Below are 22,044 nucleotides of genomic sequence, written 5' to 3'. Positions count from 1 at the left end.
TAGAACACAAAGCATTCTGGATGAACGCAGATCACACAGGAAAGTTTGCAATGACCAAAATAGTTATGGGCAGTCAATCCCGGGACCAGCAGCAAACTGTAGACATGTGGATCGGAAATAGGTTTGACATCAGCTTAGTTGTGTAGACACATATTCAGCTGGCCTCCTGGGTGTCTTTGGCAATCTGGAAGTGATTCTGGGGCTATCACTTCATAGATGAACTTTGTGTTGCGGCATGTAGTGTGGTCAAACCAACAACGTCTTCTTTTTAAAAGAGCTTGGTTAAGAGGGATGATCCTGCATCACATCTCACATCCACATTTGGGTATTAGAGACAAAATGGTGCCAGTAGACCTGTAGAATTTCGCAGAGGTAGAATAGGTTAAACACTAGTAACCTTCTGAGATCCATAGTTCTCATCGGTCTTGCTGCCTTAAAGAAGGACTGTCTAGACAAGCTGCACTTGATAAATTCAAACTCTTGTGCCTATTGTTATCTTGGGACGAGACCACTACAGAGTTGTAAGCAACTGAAAACGTGAATTAAAAAAAAAAAAAAAAAAATTTTTTTTACCCATCTAGAAAACTAATGAATCGAACAAAAAACACACACAATAAATGCTGGTAGAGTATACACATGAAAATGCAAGATACACACACAGTAACAAAGATTCTTTTACAAAAAAAAAAAAAAAAAAAAAAAAGAGAGAAAAGCAAGGTGGTCTAACAATGTTTTTTTTTTTTTTTTACCTATGATGTTTTGACGAGCAGCATAAACAGATTTGTTCAGATCAGCAGAATGGTGAGTTTGAAGATTCTCACTTAAAGATTTTGAACAATATTCTTGCAGAGCCTAGATGGGATATAGTGGGATGGATCATGATGCAAGAAAAAGGAGCGAGAAGGTGAACAGCAATATAGAGACAACATTTATTTTATTACACACATATATAAAAAATTAAACTGAAAACAAAATGGCAGGGTTAATCATCAAAGAACAGTTCTTTGCAGGTCATTTCAATAATTGTGATCAAGACTTGAGAGGGGGATCAAATCGAAAGAAAAGGAGGCGACTTGACTATTCAATTGATTTGTTTTAAATAGTTTTGTCAGCTTCTTTTAATGCTCTCTCGCTTCAATTTTTAACAAAAAAATGTATATACCTATATAAATAAAATGTAAAAAAAAGAAAAAAAGGAATTAAGATTTAATTTTTGGAAATGATCTCAAAATTAATATTTAATAATCAAGATTTGGTATTTGTATCCATCTGAAGTTAAAACTATCACATTACTATCTTTTAATGCTGAGGATAGCATAATCATTGACAAACCAAATCCTGTTAGATCACCGAAGTTAAGCAATATTAAGCTGGACCAGTACCAGATTGGTGACCATTTGGATTGGTTGGTGGTTTTTGTTTTACGGCATATCAACCTTTTTCAGGTTATTTAATGCTGAATCCAGTTATTTTGAAGAAAAGATTTTTAATAGAATTTTTTTTTCCAAGTCGGTTTCTATTTAACCCATAGTTGAGACCCTAACAGGTACTACCACTGAGTCAGAGTGGACCTGGGAGCAATGGCAATTAAAGAGTGGTTCCACACACCCCAAAGCCTGCAAGCTGGGGCCTCACCATCAGATATAGTTTAAGGTCATATCCAGGACCGACCATTTGGGAATACCAGGTGATGTATATATATAGAACCTCAACATCTACCTGTAGGAACTGCAAAAACCTAATGTTGTCATCTCCCTTGACTGAAATATACATGTGACTGTGGGCACCTTTTGAATTTGATATTCCCATGAAACTTCTAGCTGTTTGCAGGTCGTTTAAATAATTGTGAACAAGGCTTGGGAATAGATCAAATCAAAACAAAGAAGGCAAATTTAGTATTCTATCGTTTTGTTTTAAATATCTTTTGGCATCTTATTTTAATACTTTTATTTCAATTTTTAACAACAACAAAATGTCTATAGATTCAGAACAAAATAAAGGGGGGGGGGAAGGAATTAAGAGGATCTTTTTGAAAGCTATTAGATGAAGTATTTAACAAAATTTAATCCTGGAATTGATATCAATAACTAGCAGAGGTACCCGGCATTTCCAAAGATAAAAGTGTAACATATTTCTATAAAAACTTATATCTCTTTACCTCTCTCTATTTGTCCTTCTATCTTTCTATTCCCCCTTCCCGCTTTACACCTACATCTTTCTCCTCTGCAGTTCATTTCTTTCTCTGGACACACACAACTCCTTTTTATAGACGTCTCAAGGAATTAACCGACATGAGGAAAATAACACTTTGTTATTAAATAAGAGTTCCTTATCTTAGGAGAGTAGAAAATGGATCTTGGGTTTACTTTCAACAGCCGAATAACTCCCGCTTTCCTTATTGTGTCTTTTAGTCCTCACATTCCATAAGCGATGTTTCTGACAAAGAGGGAAGAATTGCTGTTTCCTAGATCATTGGTAAGTTTTTGATCTTGAAGTAATATATTTGTTTTAGCTCCTTACATCAAGTCGTCTTATGTATTGTCTGGAGCGACTTCCATGAAAAAAATACAGAGAATAAATGAAAAATCAACCTCCTTTGACGAAATATGTACCAGTTTATGGTCAAAGAACAAATATTTTTTAAAAACTTTAGATATTATTCATTCTCAGCAATACTGATCAAGAATATATCAACTTTGTGGGTTTTTGTTTTGTAGTTTACACAAGCACACACAATTGCTCTTTATAATAGATGGAGATTTGGTATCTATTCCTGAAACGAAAACAATGCTATTACTATCAATGTGCAATTCGGGACAAAGCAGAAGGTGAGGTAGCATAGTATCCGTTCTGTTGTCATGAGACTAACCTCCCAGGCTTTATACCTCTTTTGCGTGGAATGGGAGTTAGTATATATTTGTTCATGTATAGTAACTAAGAAGCATATCTTTTCTAGTTGCGTAACTTTTTGTGAAAAATAAGGGTTGAATAAAAGGAACGATTAAAGAGGCAAAACAAACTTAAATTCATTATATAAGAAGCCATCAAGTGACAATGGATGCCTCCTAAAAGGAATGCCTACAAGTCAAAGAGTTTATAACGAGGCTAGGGTTGCACAATCACTAACATTAATTTCTCTTCAGCTGACACCGTTTAAAACTCAGTAGCAAGGAAGGAGAAGTGCAAGATAACTAGAAATAATAGCTGGATAAGAAGAAAAAGGTTGGTGTCATTTCAAAGTTTTCCTTCTCCAAGACTAGAGTCTATTCTAAATTACTGTTTTATCTGTAATTGGAGGGGGATATAAGTAAAAAGTGATATAGCAACTCTGAAAAAAACTCAAACAGAATCTATGTATGTACTGATATCAGCATAGCCTTGGTAAAACAATGATGCAGATATTTTACTTAAGAAAAAAGAAACCAACAAAAAACAAAGGAACTCTTTTTCTAATAGATATATTATCTGAAATAAGAAACATTTAAAGTTTAAAAAAAAAAAAATATTCAATGATTCTTTTTTTTAACTAAAATATTTATATTGTAATGCGGTTTCAAAAAGTTTGTTTATTCAAACAATTTTATCAATTCCCATATTATTATTTATTTAAAACAATTTCTCAAAATTGGAACAAAATTGAAATTAAGACAACAGATCTTAGACAAATAATATCCTTTCAGATAGAACTATAACAATAAATTATTCTATTAAGTTTTGTATTTAAGAATATTTTAATAATATTTGTCATGTTGAAAGATAATTAAAATATATACGTGGATCATATTTTTTACCAGACATTTTAAGTATTTCTTTATTTTGTTTAATACTTCTCAGTTTCTACAACAAAAATAATATTTTTATTTATTCATCTTTCAAGCGATCTTATTCTAAGATATGGGCCAGAATTTCATTCTATTATTTTCACATAGTTGACTTAATTTCCTTAAAAAAATCCCTGAAAGCACACATTCGTTAATGTTTCATCCCGTACTTCTAAGCTGCATCATGAGGTCATCTGTAATATAGAATTCTGTGGTATGAACCCTAAAAGGGGGCACAAATATTATTGCAATAGTTAAGCATTAGTTAACTGATGTTATTTAAGTGCTAACAACGATATTCATATAAAGACATTAAAAACTTTTTATTGGCTTGATCACAGATTTTTGACAATCATGAAAAAAAACTGTTCTTTGAAATACACAAAAGTAAAACAAAAATAATCAAATTCTAAACTAATTGCTTAAAAAAAAAAAAAAAAAATGTGCATGTGTATGTACATCAAAGAAAGCGTTGGTGGTGGCAGCAATTTTTTGTGCGAGACTCAAAGACAGGAGGTTGGTAGGGGATGTTACCAGTAATGAGAAAGGGGAGAAACAAACAGCAATTTGAATAATTCAAAACCATGCTTAACTTTTGGTGACCATGTAGAAAGTGAAAGATTGCCTGAAACATTTTTAACATTCACATTAAATGCCTTTTTTTTCTTTCTTTGAACACACACAGATATATATACATATATAGTTTGTGGTTATATATATATATATATATATATATATATTATTTTGTGCTTCCTTTTTAAAATTAAATGTTTTTAACTCTTTTTCAAAGTGTGTTTTAACATGTTTTATTAACTACTTGTTCTTATATAAATATATATATAAATATATATATATATATATATATATATATATATATATATATATATATATATATATACTTTGCTTGTTTTCTTTTCCTTATAAGGTGTCCATGTTTTATTGTTACATTTTTTTTTATTCAATAAGTCTGAAGAAAGGCTGTTCTTGTGAAAATTTTCAAATTACATAATGTTTGGATTTGTCCGAATCGTCTTGAAACAATTGTAACTAACGATGAAATACACTATTTGTTGCTATCAACCCACTCTTGGTTTTTGTTAAAACAATATATATATATATATATATATATATATATATATATATATATGTACATTCTGGTAATCATATTAGACACAATAAATATTAGATGAATAAAGTAATATTATTAAATAAATAATTTCTTTGTAGGCCCAAACCTTTTTAAAACATTTTTAATTCAAATGTTGATTAAGATCGGACTAGCTTTATAATATAGACCAAGATGGCTGCTTAAACAACTATGTGATGCTGGATCTTCTAGGTTGGTTGGTTGTTTTTGTTTTATGGCATATCAACCCTTTTCGGGTTATTTAATGCCGAATCCAAAGATTTTGAAGAAAAATTTTTTTATAGAATATATTTGTTGTTTTCAAGTCGGTTTCTATTTAACCCATAGTTGGGACCCTAACAGGTACTACTACTCCAGGTCAGAGTGGGCCTGAGAGCAATGGCAATTAAAGGGTGGCTCCACACTCCCCAAAGCCCACAAGCTGGGGCCTCACTACTAGATATAGTTTAAGGTCATATCCAGGACCGGGTCTTCTAGGAGTTTTCTTTTTTATTTTGCCCAACCATTATATTATCATGCATTTTTCTTTCTAAGCAAAAAAAAATTTCTATTTTTCTGAGGTGTATATGCACGAGAATATCTGATACTGATATAATATTTGATTGTTTCTGCATAATGAAATGGATCTGTAAAAAAATGTACCAAAATTTTAATATGCTGAAAGAGGTCCTTGGTAAGAAAAATAAATATTTGTATCTTGGAATGTCACTATAGTGTTATTCTTTTATATATATATATATATATATATATATATATATATATATATATATCTACCAGGTTAAAATTATTCATGAGTGATAACTAATGAATTTAATGAGTATTACTAGTGCTCAATAAAAGAGTAAGATATATATTTTATTAATATAAATATTTACATTTGGACATGCTAAAGTTTCAGACAAATGGTCAGTTAAAAGCACAAGTCCTCATCAGGTGATTGCTTTCCACAGAAGAAACCACTCCTCAAATTTGACTGGTTTCCTCTGTGGAAAGCAACCATGTTGCAGCCATCAATTTGTTTACAAACACCCAAACAGCATTATAATTCCTGTTACTTCCTTAGACAGAGGTAATAATATAAAAATAATAAGTCCCACTTATAAGTGCTGACCAAAGTGTAGGGTATGAAATAATACTATAAAAAACATACCACACTATCATACGCCACATTATTACTTCATTGTTAAACATAACGTTGTAAAAACTATTCATATATCTCTATTCTATATGTATATATAGAACAGCTGTCCCGTTTTTAAAATCTCCCTATTTTCTATGTTACAATTTAAATTCTTTTTTCCCTGTTATATTCTTGAATTCCCTTTTCATAATTATAGATTTTCTTGTGGTAAGTTGGCTTATCTAATTGCTAAGTCTACGATATGTTGAACTAGTTCACAGACGTATTTAAACTGCATTTTATTTAAATTTTATTATATTTGGAATTCATGTAGTAAAAAAAAAAAAAACAATTACACGCAAAATTATTCAAAATTTCTTTTAATCTTTTTTAATTTTATTTATGGTTTCATTTCCGATTCACATTTTTGTATTGCCTCCATAACAAGTTGTAAGATGTGTTAATTTTTCTTATGCTGTAATCATGTGATTAAAATTTCTCAAGACCAACAGCAGACTATACTGATGGAGACATCTACTAGAGTTCCTAAAATTTTTCTATAAAATGCTCAAAGCTCCTTTAGACTGTGTGTGTGTGTGTGTGTGTGTGTGTGTGTGTGTGTGTGTGTGTGTGTGTGAGAAATGGTACTAACCCTATTTGGGTTTAACCAGCTTCCTCCAAAGAAAGAAGTCCCATGCGAGTATAAAATTCACAATCAATCCCCAGTAACATATATATATAATTTTATGAATCTACATACAATTTTATGTATTTTATGTGTTTTTTTTGCATTTTTTCCTAGTGAGGATGAAATGCAAAAAATTCCATACCAACCCTGTGGATTAATTAAAGGGTTCCATTTGAAATTCTGTGCAGATTTCCAACATCGACAGAAAGATTTTTGATTTTGACAAGAAACGCCTGAAGAAAACTGGAAGTTACATCGATCAAAACATTATGAACACTCAAGATGAAAATAATCGTCCAAATAATCTGAATTATTAATCCTCAACTAAAAATCCCAGAAAGATTGAATATCCACTTTTTAATTTTCTCTTTAGTTTAAACTGGAAGTTACTAAGAAATAAATATAAAGACACAAATTATGATTATTTGGTTATAAAAAAGACTTATGCGTTTCATATTCAGAGGAAAAAAAAGGCATTGAAATAGAAAATTTTAAAATAATTATTGTTGTTGCTTCTCCAGAATCTCCCCATATAAAAAAACAAAAAAGAAAAGAAAAAAAGAAAAGAAAAATCTATATGATGTACATACCGATGATGGAAAGAAAATATCATATTCCAAAAATCATGTAAACTGATCAAGTAGTTTTATTTTCACATAGGAAAATTAAATTTTGAGGTCATATCAAAAGTGACAATGTCGTTTACACCATCTTAAAAACAAGGGAAATAACTCCAAATAATTCAAACTTGCAAGATTTTTAGAAAGCCATTCTTAACATGGAAGACATTGAAAAACTCAAATTCACCACAGAATGATTTTCTACTACTTGATCACTTTACACGATTTTTGGAACATGATATTTTCTTTGCACCATGCACATATGTACATCAAAGAGTTTTATTTTTGTTGTTTAATGTATGGGTGATTCTGGACAAAGATCTAATTTTTCTACAGGCCCTCAAAAAAGCCAAAAGCCTTAATTTTATAGCAACTATGGTGTTAGGAAGAGTAGACTAAAGGAAGGAGTAGTATTATCTTCTCCTCCTCCTTCTCCTCTTCTTGTTATCTCCCTTTGATTAATCACCTTCCTGCCAATTTCCACATGAGAAAAATTTATGGGTGATGGTATGCATACAACAAAAGGCGATGGGAGGCACCGATAACACTAGTCTTACCTGTCATGTAATTATCCATGTTGTCGAGGCCCCGTTTGCAAGTTGCAGTACAGCGGCCAACCATGTTGCGACACAGAGTGGACTCCATGTGTGTGTGGAGATCCTTTTTGGAGGTGATTGGAGGAAAGAAACATCACATGGCATTTGTAGTAGGCACACACACCAACGACAATAACTTTAACAACATATCAACTAATACACTTACTTAGAATATGATCAATAATTTGCTGATAGAATATTGCAAACAAAAAATGTCATCAGACAGTGGTAAAATACATATTATGGTAGGATTTGCTTATTTAGAATTCGACCTATTTAAAAAAAAAACTAAATTACAGAAAAATCTTCATGACATACGTATCCATCACGGAATGAAGATTTCATATTCCAAAAATCACAAACTGATCAAGTAATTTTTTATATTTTTTTACATAAAAAATAATTTTAAAATTTTTTTTAATGATTTTAATAGGAAATCATAACCATTACAAAGCTGATTTTGATCTCAATAGTTAGAATTAAGTTATCTGCCTCTGATTTATTTAACATGGCAGATCAAAACAGTGTCCTGTTTCATCATAAAATTTTATTTTCTTAGATTTAAAAAAAAAAAAAAAAAAAAAAAAAAAAAAAAACTACTTGATCAATTTATGTAATTTTTTGGAATATGACCTCTTTGCTCCATGACAGGTATGTACATCATAAAGTTTCTTAAAGATATTTTTCTCTATTTTTATTTTGAAAATTAAGGAGTTACAGTAGTTACTTGGTGTTGATTAGGATGTTGCAAAGCCAAGATTCAGCATGGAGCTGGTGCATCTACTACTAGTCCCTCACTCTTAGACAGGATCCGAAAAAGAAACTCAAATCTAATATGTCCCGTACTATCGGCCAAGCTCAAACCTCTGTACCATCACTGCAATGCTGCAATTTTGTGTCCGTTTTACAAGTTCTTTAATGAAATGTGCTTTGATAAAATTATAGCACTTGTGACCCCTTGACATACATACTCCTGACTTCTACTCTAATAGTTTCTTCCCCCTAATTGCTAGACTCTGGAATCTCCTCCCTGTTTTCTGCTTCCCGACTGTACTCACCTGCAGAAGTTTAAATGTAATCTAAACATACATCTTGTTGCTCAACTCCCCTCTTAGACTTGATCCTAAATAATGACCCCCTATGTTTCAAATAGCAATATGCCTTTGTTTGGAGTGAAAGAGTATGTAGTAAGTAGTGTTGGGACGATTAATTGGAATCGGAAATCGGAACATTTGGGGTATCGGAATCGGAAAAATTGATGCCTATTTTCCGATGCCAAAACAATTCTTTTAATTGACTTTTTTAAAAATTTTATTTTATTTTGTTTAAAGTAAAATCTTCCATTGCTGCTAATAATGATAATAAACATTTATTGATTTTATTATACCAGTAAAGCTAAAATCGATAGATCACCCTCCACAAGCGTATTTTGATGTTTAGGAAAATATCTGCATATTTAACATGTGTTTCTTATGAAAATCAGGGAAAATAACAATTTTATAGTTAAATAATTAGAGATTTATAAAGAATCAGAATCGGTAATTGTATCAGAATCGGGGAAAAATAATGGAATCGTCCCATCACTAGTAGTAAGGCATGTAAACTTAAGCCATGTTAGTTGGCATTAATTTATCACCAGCAGAGTATACAAAAGTATAAAATAACTTCTACTCCTTTCTCTCCCCTGTCCCCTCTGCCATTCTTCTTCGCCTAGCCCTCTTCTCTCTTTGGACACACACACACACAACTTGAATCAAATAACATTAAATGATATATTTCATATATATATATTTTTTTCTGGAGTTACACAAATTTAAGAAATTCCAACTTTTTAGAGGTTTACCGAGTATTTTTCAAGTTTTAGGAAGACATTCATATATAGGCATTTTCTCTTTATATTATAGACAACGGCTGTCACTTGGTCAAAAACCTTTTATTCTGGTAGTTATTTCCTGTATTTGATAATTAGTTAAGCTAGACTTGAATTTATTTCAAGTTTTCCAGCTTACCTAACTTATCACAGTTGTTGCAACAGCGTTGATCCTGGTCGTGTAAGCCAGTTTTCTCCCTTGCATGTATTGCTCCCATCCTAAAACTGTTGACAAACTAACTTTAAATATATTAACCTCTACGTCCAGTCTTTTGTCTACCACACCTTGATTAACCATCCATTTTTGAATGCATTTTTGTGTGCCTTGCTGGATAACTTCCTATATTTTTGTTCTGATCTATTTATTTCCTCTTATTATAGGTTTTTCTCTTTTTTTTCTTTACTTCCTAACACTTGGGGGAAGAGTATGTTGATAGTATCACACATAAGTGTGTGTAGTGGTAGTCTCACCAGCTGGAACGTGAGAATAACTGAATGCCTGGTCTTCATGCATACTCTAAATCTTTTATGTGTGGCTTCAAGAGTCATACTTTATGGACTGTCTCAGTTGGCAGGCTACACCTCATGAAATATACCTGCTTCCTTGTAGGTTTTATCTGTCGCATGGCAAAGGCTAGGCCCATCACTTGGAAGTGTGACTTATATTACAACATATTTCAAACAGAAATCTACAAAATGTCTGCTCCAAAATTTGATGGGTTAGGGTTGCTTGCATCCCTGTATCTGCAAAGATTTTATAGCAAATGCAAACCTGTTAAAAATCTAATGCGTGTCTGCCTTGGCAACTGACAGTTCCTAATTGCTCATCCCTCTGTATCTGGATAATTTGTGAGATGAACGAGTATATAACTGATGTGGACCCATATTGGGACCACAAAATGACAACTCGGAACATGGTATAGGTTTTAAAAATATATTGAACAAGCCGAGCACGCAGGGTCCCTCTCCACAAATGAAACATTTACTTTCACCATGACTAATGTTTGTGCAAATTTTTTTTTAAAACCCAAGGCGCGGTTATTGAGAAAAGTGCAAATAAATGAACGGATGAACGATTTGGAGGCAATTTTACTCCTATAATGGCAAGCATAGTTATCCTGGAAAATCCATCCTGGCAAAAATTTATTTTAACCATGACTAATGTTTGTGCAAATTTTTTTTAAAATCCAAGTCATGATTATTGAGAAAAGTGCGAACGGACGAACGATTTTGGAGCAATTTTTCTCCTATAATGTTCCCTAGTGAAGCAACCAGAGTTATCCTGGAAAATATGTTCTGGCAAAAATGTACTTTCACCATGATTAATGTTTGTGCAAAATTCAAAAAAATTCCAAGGCGTGATTACAGAGAAAAGTGCAAACAAACTGGGGTGAATTACTAGGTCCAATCCCTTCTTTGTCGGAGAACACAAAATAGGAAACAAGATACAGAGAAAAGTGGTGACATAAGCTAGTCTTACTTGCTAGTCGGATATTGATAGAGTCACATATCCAAAGAGCACCTGGCTCTTGATTAAGAAAGTATTTGGAAGAGTCCCTCAATGGGTAGGTAACGGTCCTGGAACAATAACCTTCCTTTGGATTACAAACATTGATCTTCAAACACAGAGGAGAACTGTTTTCACAGTAATCAGTATAATTTTATGACACTCCAAATGATTCAGCCTACACAAAATTCAATCGTCACATATTAGAGCTAGTGTGGAATTTATGCATTGCTTAAATCTATTTGGAAAAATCCTATTTATTGTTTATGTTTATGACAAGCTATGAATAAAAGCTATAAATTTTAATGAAACAAAGTTATATTTGGAATATTCTATCAGTTGGAGATGAAACAATTATTCAAACAAAAACAATATGAATACAAAATAAAAAAGAAATAAAAGAGCAATGTCATACCATTATTGTACATGGAAAATCAAAAAGATAAAGTTAAAATGAATTTTCATAAATGTAATCAAATGCTTTGATAAGAGGATAATGTAGTTTGCTTGAAGCATTGTTTAGTGTGTATATAAAGGAAATTTATAGAAGGCAATACAATGCTGAAATGTAACAGATATCCACAGACTGAAACAAATTTAGATATGATGATGGAATAAGCTATGCATATTCACCTTTTACTAATATCTCTCTCTCTCTCTCTCTCTATATATATATATATATATATATATATATATATATATAAAAAACTTTGTCTGTGTGAAGAACGGTCGCTACCAAACTCTTCTGACAATTTTTGGTCTACAAACTTGAAACTTGATATAGAGATAAAAAATTTGATATGGTTTTTTTACCAGTAAAAATAGCTGTTGAGGAGTCCAAATTTAAAGAAAAAAAAAATTAAAAATTGGCACGCATAAGTCGACTTAAATATGTTATTTCTACCCATGTGCTAAGAAACATTTATATTTTGAATGTTATTTCTTTCAGTTTTTGTATGCGTATGGATTTAGGTCAGATGATAATGTATAAGATTGGAAAGCCACATGTTTTGGTTTTCATTTTAGCTGATAGCACCCAAATCATTTTTTGTTTATTACTTTTGAAATCACTACTATATATCGGGTACAATATAATAATCAATAGAGAATTGGTTCTAATAAATCAAAATATCACATTTGAGTGTGTTTTACGACCAAACAACCCCGGGCAGCATGCTAGTACAATATATATATAGATATGTATTTGGTTTATTTTTTTAAAAAAATATTTCATACTTGCCTTGTGTCTTTACATTAGTATGATCAGATTGATGTTTAGTATTTTTGGATATTCATACAATACTGAACTTCCAATCGACAATATAATGTACGTATAACATATATGCATAATAAAAACTGAATCTGCACAGCTTATTCCACCATTATATTTCTTAATTTGCTTCAGTTTGTGTTTACCTGTTATACCTCTGCATTGTATTGCCTTTTATAACTTTCCTTTACATGCAAATGATTTGAGTTTAAAATTGCATGCTTAACTCTGAAAATAGGAAAACATCTTACACATATTGCAACTACAAAGAAACATTAATATGATTTACTGCCGTGATCGTCCATAACTAGTTAAAATGGATAGAGAACATGCCAGAATATTTATATTGTTATAAACATCTATGCAGAGTGTGTAAATTATTTGAGGACAAAAAAAAAAAAAAACAAAAAAAAAAAAAAAAAAAAAAAAAGCAATCCCTAGACATATTATTTAGATTCTTCCAACTACTGTTCCCATCTTGAACGTTATGTTTACGTTCTGGTTGAATAACCTCAGACCTTCTTCAGGTATATCTTATTGAACTCTGCACAGAATCACAAACAAAACCTTTTATTTAATCCACACAGGTAACACGTTCTTGTTCCATCTGTCCATAACCAAATACAAGTCCTAAGCAATCTGTAATTGTATTTTGAGTGTCACCTGCACTGCGAATTAAACCTTCAACCTTTACATATTCAGGAGAGTATAACTTTATAACTGAATTTTACCAAGTACTCTATCTACTATGCCACTTGTGTGGGTGATACTCAAAATACAATTGTGAATTGCTTAGAAACAGTCATAGCTATGCGAAATGAGAGCATCCTATTACATGGATTAAATAAACGGTTCCGTTCAAAATTCTGTGCAGATTCCTGAATTCATCAGTATATACCTGAAGAAGGTCGGAGGTTACAGTAACCAGAAAGTTGTTAAAATGAAACTCATGATGAGAATAGTAGTTCGAAGAATCAAAATTATAAAAAAAAAAAAATCAATCCGCATCTAAACAATTCAGAAACGTAATTTTTTTAATCTGATAATGTCTTTACTGAAAACATATTTATAGACAAAAATAGATTGAGTTTTTGTCCAGAATTCCTTCATTAAAAAACAAAACAAAAAAGTTTGTATGATGGAACAAAAATGTTATATTCCAAAAATCATATCAAGCAGCTTTATTTTTAGCTAAGAAAATCAAATTTTATTGGAAAGCAAAAAAAAAAAAAAAAAAGACCATTGCGTCACCATCTGAAGAAATAAGGGTAGATAACCCTGTAATAATTTAACTTTTCAGTCTTGTAATGCCTACAATTTCCCATTAATCACTTAAAATCATTTAAAAATGATTTACTTTATAGAAATAAAACTACTAGATCAATTTATGTGATTTTTGGAATATGAATTTTTTGTTCAGTCATGGCCGATAGATCATAAATATTTTTCTGTATTCTTGTTTTTTGATATAGGGGGAATTCTAGACAACCACCATAGATTGTTTTTTAAATTTAATTATTAAAATATCTGATGCAAGTCCAGAACTCTCTCCCAGTTCAATGACAAAAACAAAAATACCAAAAAGAAAAATCGTTGTGGTATATGTACCCATAACAAAAACAAAATCGCATACACTAAAATCACGTAAATTGATCAGGTAATTTTAGTTAAAAAAAAAAAAAAAAAAAAAAAAAAAAAAAAATGAAAAAAATCAAATTATGTGGCTGAACGACGATTGACAATCTCTCAACAAAATTTTGCAGGACAAGGGAGAGGATTCCAAGTAACTCAAAGTTTTAGCAAGATTTTAGAAAAGCATTCTCAATATGAAGAGGGGACATTGGAAAAACTCAAAGTCGTTTAAAGATGATTTTTATAAAAATGATCAATTTAAACGATTTTAAGCATGCAATAATTAATTTTTGTCATATGTATGTACATCAAAGATTTTTCTTTATTTTCGTTTTCTTGAAGAGGTGGAGTAATGGACTAGCACCAAATATTTTTCAGTTTTGGCAATGGCTTTTATGCAAGATATGAATTGCTTACTGGTTAGGATCAGGTGAGGTAGGGTGGAGAAGGAGGTCTCACCTACTAGATTTTGAAGCCAGTTTTGAGCCTTGTCAAGATAGCAAAAAGTACTCTTTACAAATCCTCCTCAAATGTGGCAAAAGCACTTCATCTTAGAATCTATTTGGTTCTTTTGCAGGTAGAGGATTCTGTAAGGCATGAGATTTGTAATTAATCTACTCTATTATTTTTACTAAATATTTGGTTATTTTGCTTATTTCAGCATGACACACAAGTATTTTTTATTTGAAACTAGCCTGGGTGCCCAGCATTGCCTGGGTGTTTCGAGGTATGTGTTGAGCAAAAAAAAAAAGTGGTAGTAGGTAGGCAGGCTCGAAGCTGTACCATAAAGGAGGAAAAAGCGTGGAAAAAAATGTGATGTGTTTGCTGTTGCGTCCATCATCAAACCGGAAGTGACGAAGGTTTAAATTAAAGTAAGTCAATCGAAAAGAGGGGATGACTTTCGAAAATATTGGTGAAAAAAACAATCCCTCCTTATAGAAAAGTGCTCAGTTGAGAGCGAAGGAATTAATGTTTTTATCCAATTCTCCATTTGTCGTCCGAAGGGTTGAGCTTCAGAACGATACTGATTTTGTGAAAATCAGTCGCCTATCAAAAGTTTTAGGCAGACATACAAACATACATTTAAACAGACAGGTGAGCTTTATATTATAGATGTGAGTTTCAATTATAAATAATAATAAAGAAGCAGCAACTTCTATATTTAACATTTATAATCAATTTATAACCACATGCATTTTGATGTGCAAATTATAAGGGTTACCATTGCTAATTCTGAAATACAGAAAATACCAAGTCAAATAATATTTCTACTGCAGTAAAAATATCATGTATGGTCTCAAATATCTTATACACTCTGCACATACTAAAACTTTTATTATTCTGCTTGTTTGTATATTGAATGCTTTAGATCAGGCATGTAAAACTGAAAGTCTCCTTAGATCCATCGGAGTCAATTTGTATTGTCATGAGGGCTGCAAAAATTGAACATGACCAGCTCAGACTGAAAGAGAAATTTAAATTTTTGACCAGCAATTTTTAAAGCTCAATACTACATGTAAAAATAAATTGAGCCTTTTATTTTGTTTAAGTAAAACCAGCAAAGATGAAAGTTTTAATAAAATGTTTTTAGAAAAAAATTTACTTCAATTTTTTGAATTAAGACTGTTTAAAAATAAGAAATGAATAAAATTAATGAATTTTATTACTAAATTCAAAAGTTCAAACTTTAAAAATCTAAATAAATTAAAAAAATACTTGTGTGACAAAAATTAATGACCAATAAATGACTCCATGTTTAATTTACGAAGAAAAAGTTGTAATTAAATTCATATTTCATAAAATTTTGAATAAAATCATTCTTTTACAGAGGCAGATTCAAAAAATAGTTTTACTGCATTTTTCAAGGGAGATAATCCCCAAAATTCAATATAACTGTTTAACTTTCATTTTAAATAAAGGATGGTAGCGCAAATACGATAATAAATATCATTTTAAAAATGCAAAAACTATGCATTAGAATAAGGAAACCTTAGTTAATTCCAGTACTTAGGCGCATCCATACAAAAAAAAAAAAAAAAAAAATCATTTAGGCTAAATTGTTATTTTGCTTAGATGTTTTCTACTTTTTTTTATAAGACTTGACTTAAAATTATCTCCTTCCACTTCTACTATGCCAAAACGTACCAAACCCTCGCCAGGGCATTCTGAGAGAAAGAAAGACCATTTGTGCGGGCTGCAAACTTGTCTACGATGGGCTGTGTGTTTGATATACCAGGTTAAGATGGTGAGAGGAAGAGCAAATGAGAGAGGAAGTAATGGAAGCAAAGAAATTGAGAGGGTAGTGATAGTAATAGTGTATGAAAAGGAGAGTAAGAGGATGACCTAAATAAATAAATGTAAATAAAGAAAATTAAAAATTACAGAATATTATAAAAAATAATAGACATATATAGAAGTACTCATTTATTACCAGGCGACGCCGGGTGGGCCTTCTAGTATTCATATAAAATTAACAAATATTGTTAATCTTTGTTTGAACTTTTGATATTTAGAGTTATTCATATTGTTCTTTCTTTATTTTTTAAAATTCAACTATGTTTCAAATGATTGTTCATTTTAAAATGTTATTTTTATGTACAAGATGGCACATAATCACTTGATCATAAAATATCTTAAATAAAATGAGTGTACTTTATCAATTCTTTTATTACAGCTTAAAGATTAGGATTTTATTTTGATTTATGTATAAAAGATTTTTTTTAATTTTTAACAGCCAATGACAAAGCTTTTCTCATACAAAGGTTTAGTAGACCTGTATTTCACCTTTTTCTTTCTTTATTTTTAGAGAGGAGTGAGCCATCCCATATATATATATATATATATATATATATATATATATATATATATATATATATATATATATATATATATATATATAATAAGAACAGAGTTGTAAAGAAGAATTTTACAAAAAGTTTTCATTATTCAGCAGAATACTCCAAAGCTAGGAGCACCCAGCTTTGGAGTATTCTGCTGAATAATAAAAACATTTTGTAAAATTCTTCTTTACAATTCTGTTCTTATTATTATTTATCCTAAGCTCTACCATCCTCAGTGAATGTATTGAGCTTTTTCATTTGGTTGGGATTAAAATATAAATAACTATATTTGTATTTGATTTTGGAATTCGCATTTCCTTGATTAGTAAATTCCTCCTCATAAGCTTTTCTGTCTATATATACACACACATGTATATACATATATAATAATGGTTCTAAAAGATACTTTGAGAACGATCAAAGTTATTTTTCTCTATCTACTATGCCACTTTTTCTAAAAGTAACCTTTACTTTATCAGTCAACCAAGTCAGCCAGCGAATCCCACTCATCCAATTTCAACCTCCCTCGCTCGGTACATTTCAATTGTTTGAGAACCAGAAAGGGTCAGCAACACAATAATGTACCTGTTGGAATCTATCAACTGTTGGATAATGTGATGGTGGAGATAGCACAAGCTACCGCCTACTGTGTAAGATGAGGCTGACGTCATGACTCAAGCATTTTCAAGTTGGATCATTCTTTTAGTTTGGGATTTTCTCATCTGCAGCACCCACCTCCTTCCTGGCGTATTTAAAAACACTATGGATCATCAAGATTGATCTTTCCAAAAAGCCAATAAACTAAGTGAACTTTGCGTTGTCTTGTGATTTATTTTGGACACTTTTCCTTTCCAACCTGCTCAACAAAAGATCCTTCGAGTTAAAGATAGCACAGTCAGCATTGGATGAGAATTGGGTCTGGTTTTGGTATGGAGTCCATTTAATTGGTAAGTGACCCCTATCCAACACATTGACTTTGGATGCGAGAGTGAAACCAAAAAAGCAAATAAACTACTTTCACATAAATCTATATTAAAATATCAGAACCAATAATTGATATAAGAACACATATAACATAAATCTATATTAAAATTATATAATATATATTTTCAGTTTGTCTTTACATAAGCAGTAATTTGTTGCTACACAGTCATGAGCATGTTTCGGTTTTCTAGTGTTTAGCAACTAGAGAACTCTTCAGGCAACAATGTTTATTTTCAAAAGCGGAATTCTTAATGAAAATAAGCGTTGTTCCTGAAGAGGTCTCTAGTTACCAAATACTAGAAGACCAAAACATGCTCATGACTGTGTTGCGACAAATTACTGTTTATGTAAAGACAAATTGAAAATGTAACTTGCTCTACTTTTGTATTGAGCACTCTTGTATTAACCTCGTGATATTTCACGGGTTACCCTACCTTTGAATAATAGCAACCTCAAATTATAATATATATATATATATTAAATTCACATAAATCTATATTATCAGAACCAATAATTGATATAAGAACCAACATTTTTTATACGTATTATCATTTGTTCATGACATGTTATAAGGGTCAACCATAAATGAAGCATCCTTAATTTATTTATATTGGCTATCTGCTTGGCTGGAGCAAAATTGCTTGTGGCTGAAGAGACCACTGTGGGAGCAGCAGTCTATCATAAAGGTCACAAACATGCGACTCCTTGGCTGTTGGAAATGATTTTCCTCTTTCTGCATGCGTGCTACTCTGCGACAATGCTTCAGCTTATCCTCCCCTGCTTTTAGATATTGGTGCAATGCTCCTTTCCATCTTGAGTGGTCAACTGTAATGCTCTCCCAAAACCCAATATTAATGTTGACTGCCTTCAACATCTTTGTATAGGAGTTGGGAATGGTCAGTGGAGTTTCTACTAGATGGCAGCTCTCTATACAGTGTCCTTTAGAATGTGCCAATCCTCCATGCAATGGACATGGCCCAAACATTGTAGTCTGCATTGCTTCAGGACGATGACCAATGTAGGAAGTGATAGGACCTCTTTATTAAACATCTTATTCTGCTAAGATATGCCAAAGATGCAGCAGACTGTTCATGTGGATGGCGATCAATCAATGCTCCTACCTAGCATAGGTGGTCATTGCAATTGACAATGTACTCAAAGTTTTGTAATTCAAATTCTCGCAAAATACTCCTAGACTAAGTTATACTCATAAGAATATTATTATGATGCCCATCAATGGTGGGAGTATAAATTAAGTGTTCCTTTTGCATGAGACACATCAGATGAAAGAAGGAGTGCAAATGTGTAGGATGGAATTTTAGTGAAATTATAAAAATATAATATGTGGATGTTGGGTTTATATAAGAGGAGAATATTGTTTCCTATTATCTCAAAATATCTATAGCATTTGATTTTCAAAAATTAGTTACATAAGAAAAAAAAAATGTAAAAAAGAAAAAACAAAAAAAGGAAAAGAGAAAAACAAAAAAGGGGTGAAAGAAAAAGTAAAAGGAAAATAACAGAATAACAAAAGGAAAACAGAATGGAAAAAAAGAAAAAAAAAAAGACCAGAAAATAAAAAGGATGAAAAGAAAAAGACGAAAAGAAAATAAAAATAAAAGGGAAAGATGAAAAGAAAAGAAAAGAAAGAAAAGGAGTAAGTTAAAGAAGAAAGAAAAAAAAGGAAGGAAATACTCACTTTTTTGTAATCATTTAGCATGAAAGGATCTGGTTGAAATGGACGATCAAATTCATCCACAATTATTGCCAATCTACGGATTTCCTCATTTAATGCACAAGCCACCTTAAAATAAACAGAAATGCATTCGGTTTGAATATATAATCAAGTATCTTGAATGACTCCTTTTTCCCTTTCTTTTTTTGTATAAATAAAATGTGTTTGCCCTAACTCAACTTATTTAAACAGTTTTTCTTTAAGCGGTATGAAAATAGGACAGTTCAAAATAAATATCGTTAGCATTAAATCTTTGATATATTTATGTATCAGGCAAAAGTAGATATCTATACAAAAAAAATAGGAAAAACAGAAACAAGTAGCATTTTTATTAAAAATCAATTTTTTCGTATATGCCCTTTTTAAGTTGGACTGAACTCGTGTCTTTAATTTAGAAGAGTTGTGGAAAAGGGAGAAAAACGTGATATAAGTCTGTCATTACTCCAAAGATTTCCTTTTGGCCAAGATCAAAGTGTAGTATCTGTTCTTCAGATGCGGCACTTCCATTTCTCGTTCTCTTTCAGTGGAGGAGAAATCCTTCACGACTGAGACAATTTTTATTTTTGTACCTTTTCTCCACGTTAAAAAAACGACCCTGGTGTCTAACTCTGTTCCGTGGGGAGGCATTGTAAATAGGTACTCCAAAGATTTCCTAAAATGGATGTTAAATTAAATCTTGAAGACAGACTGATTTATTCCCCTCTATTTTCCTTTTAATGTAACTCTTCTAATTTAAAACCTAAAATGTGTTCAGTTCAACCTAGACTTGAACAGATGAAAAAACAATTTTTTTTTTTTTTTAAAGTTCTACTCAACAATTTTCTGTAATCTTTGGTGTAGATGTGTACTTTTGCCTTATACATAAGTGTATCAAAAACCTTTCCTGTTAATTTATCTTAAATTACCATATTTCACTTTTTTGAAATTTAAACATCACACTTCCGATATAATGACTTGAAATTGTAACAATAATATTAAATAATCTTTATACAATATTTGGAAAAAGGTTTAACTAACCTTACGCTCAACATCATCGACCATGTCTTTGATTTTCTCTTTGATTTCTGCTGTAAGCAACTTTGTCTGTTTCTCCATTATATCAAGTTCTTCAGACTTTTGTTCAAATATCTTTGATTGTTCATCCCTGTTTAAAGTTAAAAAAAAAAAAAAATCAGAAATAAGGAGTCTGAATACCAACCCAGAAGAGACATGCCACTCATATTGCAGGAAATGATTACAGGCTGTGGGTGGGAGTCAGGATCAGAGTGGAGAGCATAACAACTCAAACCAACACATCATGCAGAAAATAAACAAATAAATGCAACTGTTTAATTATAACTCTCTTCCAACTTCTTACCAATAATCATATTTTAACTTTATATAAAAAAAAATAGCTGTTCCGACCTGGCTTTGCCCAATATTATTCAGACTTAAGTATGCTTCATTTTGTAATTAATAAGTGCAGTAGCTGGATTGATAGGTTTCTTTGTGATCGTACAATATCATGGGATCTCAAAAAATGCATGGTAAGTAAAAAACAATTATGTAATCATATTTCGTATTGAAATAAGTAAAAACTCCAAAAAGTAGGAAAAATAAAAATAAGAGTAAAAGATCTGCAACTATTTAAAAAAAAAAAAAAAAAAAAAAAAAAATTTAGTATTCCACAATTTTTTATTTTTTAAAAATGGCAGATTTTTCAAATTCGTAAGCTGCAATTACCTCCCCTGAATTTTAAGAACTCTTCCATTAACTAATACAGTTAAACCCTATGATTTGAGGAATTTTATTTTTACTTGTCATTATTTTCCAATTCAATCATTTTTCTACTAATTTCAACATCACTCTGATCCCCACAGCACCCCAATTGAAATGAATGGCTCTTGTCTTGAAGCACCATGTCTTGACAAGCTTATGGAACTGACCTTCACTCCTGACCTGAAATGGAACACATACATCAAATCTGTTGCTAAGATTGCAGGAAAAATGGTTGGATCACTCTACCACTTCAGTAAGTATATCACTGCCAATCAATTCTCTATCTGTGTAAGAGCCATGTTCACCTTAGAATGGAGTACTGTTGCTACATCTGGGCAGAAGCTGTTGAGCACACTATCTTGCCTTGATAGAGTTCAAAACTGGCTTTGAAACCTTTCCTCTTCCCTGCAACCTCTTTCCCACAGAAGAGACGTCATGAGCCTGTCTCTGCTCTAT

General features: G+C 31.4%; 1 protein-coding gene across 2 annotated transcripts in view; it reads right to left on the bottom strand.

Moving 5' to 3' along the window:
- The window catches only part of LOC145297816 (mitofusin-2-like), a 130,224-nt gene that overhangs the window by 34,930 nt on the left and 73,250 nt on the right, over positions 1–22,044 (bottom strand). The window contains exons 10-12 of one of the 2 annotated variants that reach the window (XM_080144141.1): positions 20,848–20,974; positions 19,795–19,899; positions 7,954–8,056 (exon numbers count right to left, since the gene is read on the bottom strand). In XM_080144141.1, coding sequence (XP_080000267.1) covers positions 7,954–8,056; positions 19,795–19,899; positions 20,848–20,974 — 335 coding nt within the window. Of the gene's footprint in view, positions 1–749; positions 853–7,953; positions 8,057–19,794; positions 19,900–20,847; positions 20,975–22,044 lie in introns of both variants that reach the window. The other variant, XM_080144132.1, reaches the window with a different exon arrangement.

The sequence above is a fragment of the Euprymna scolopes genome, chromosome 2 (assembly GCF_053919585.1).
Source record: "Euprymna scolopes isolate OS-2025 chromosome 2, ASM5391958v1, whole genome shotgun sequence".
Taxonomy (NCBI): Eukaryota; Metazoa; Mollusca; class Cephalopoda; order Sepiida; family Sepiolidae; genus Euprymna; species Euprymna scolopes.
The sequence above is the reverse complement of the archived record's forward strand: the minus strand, read 5'-3'. Positions and strand labels throughout refer to the sequence as shown.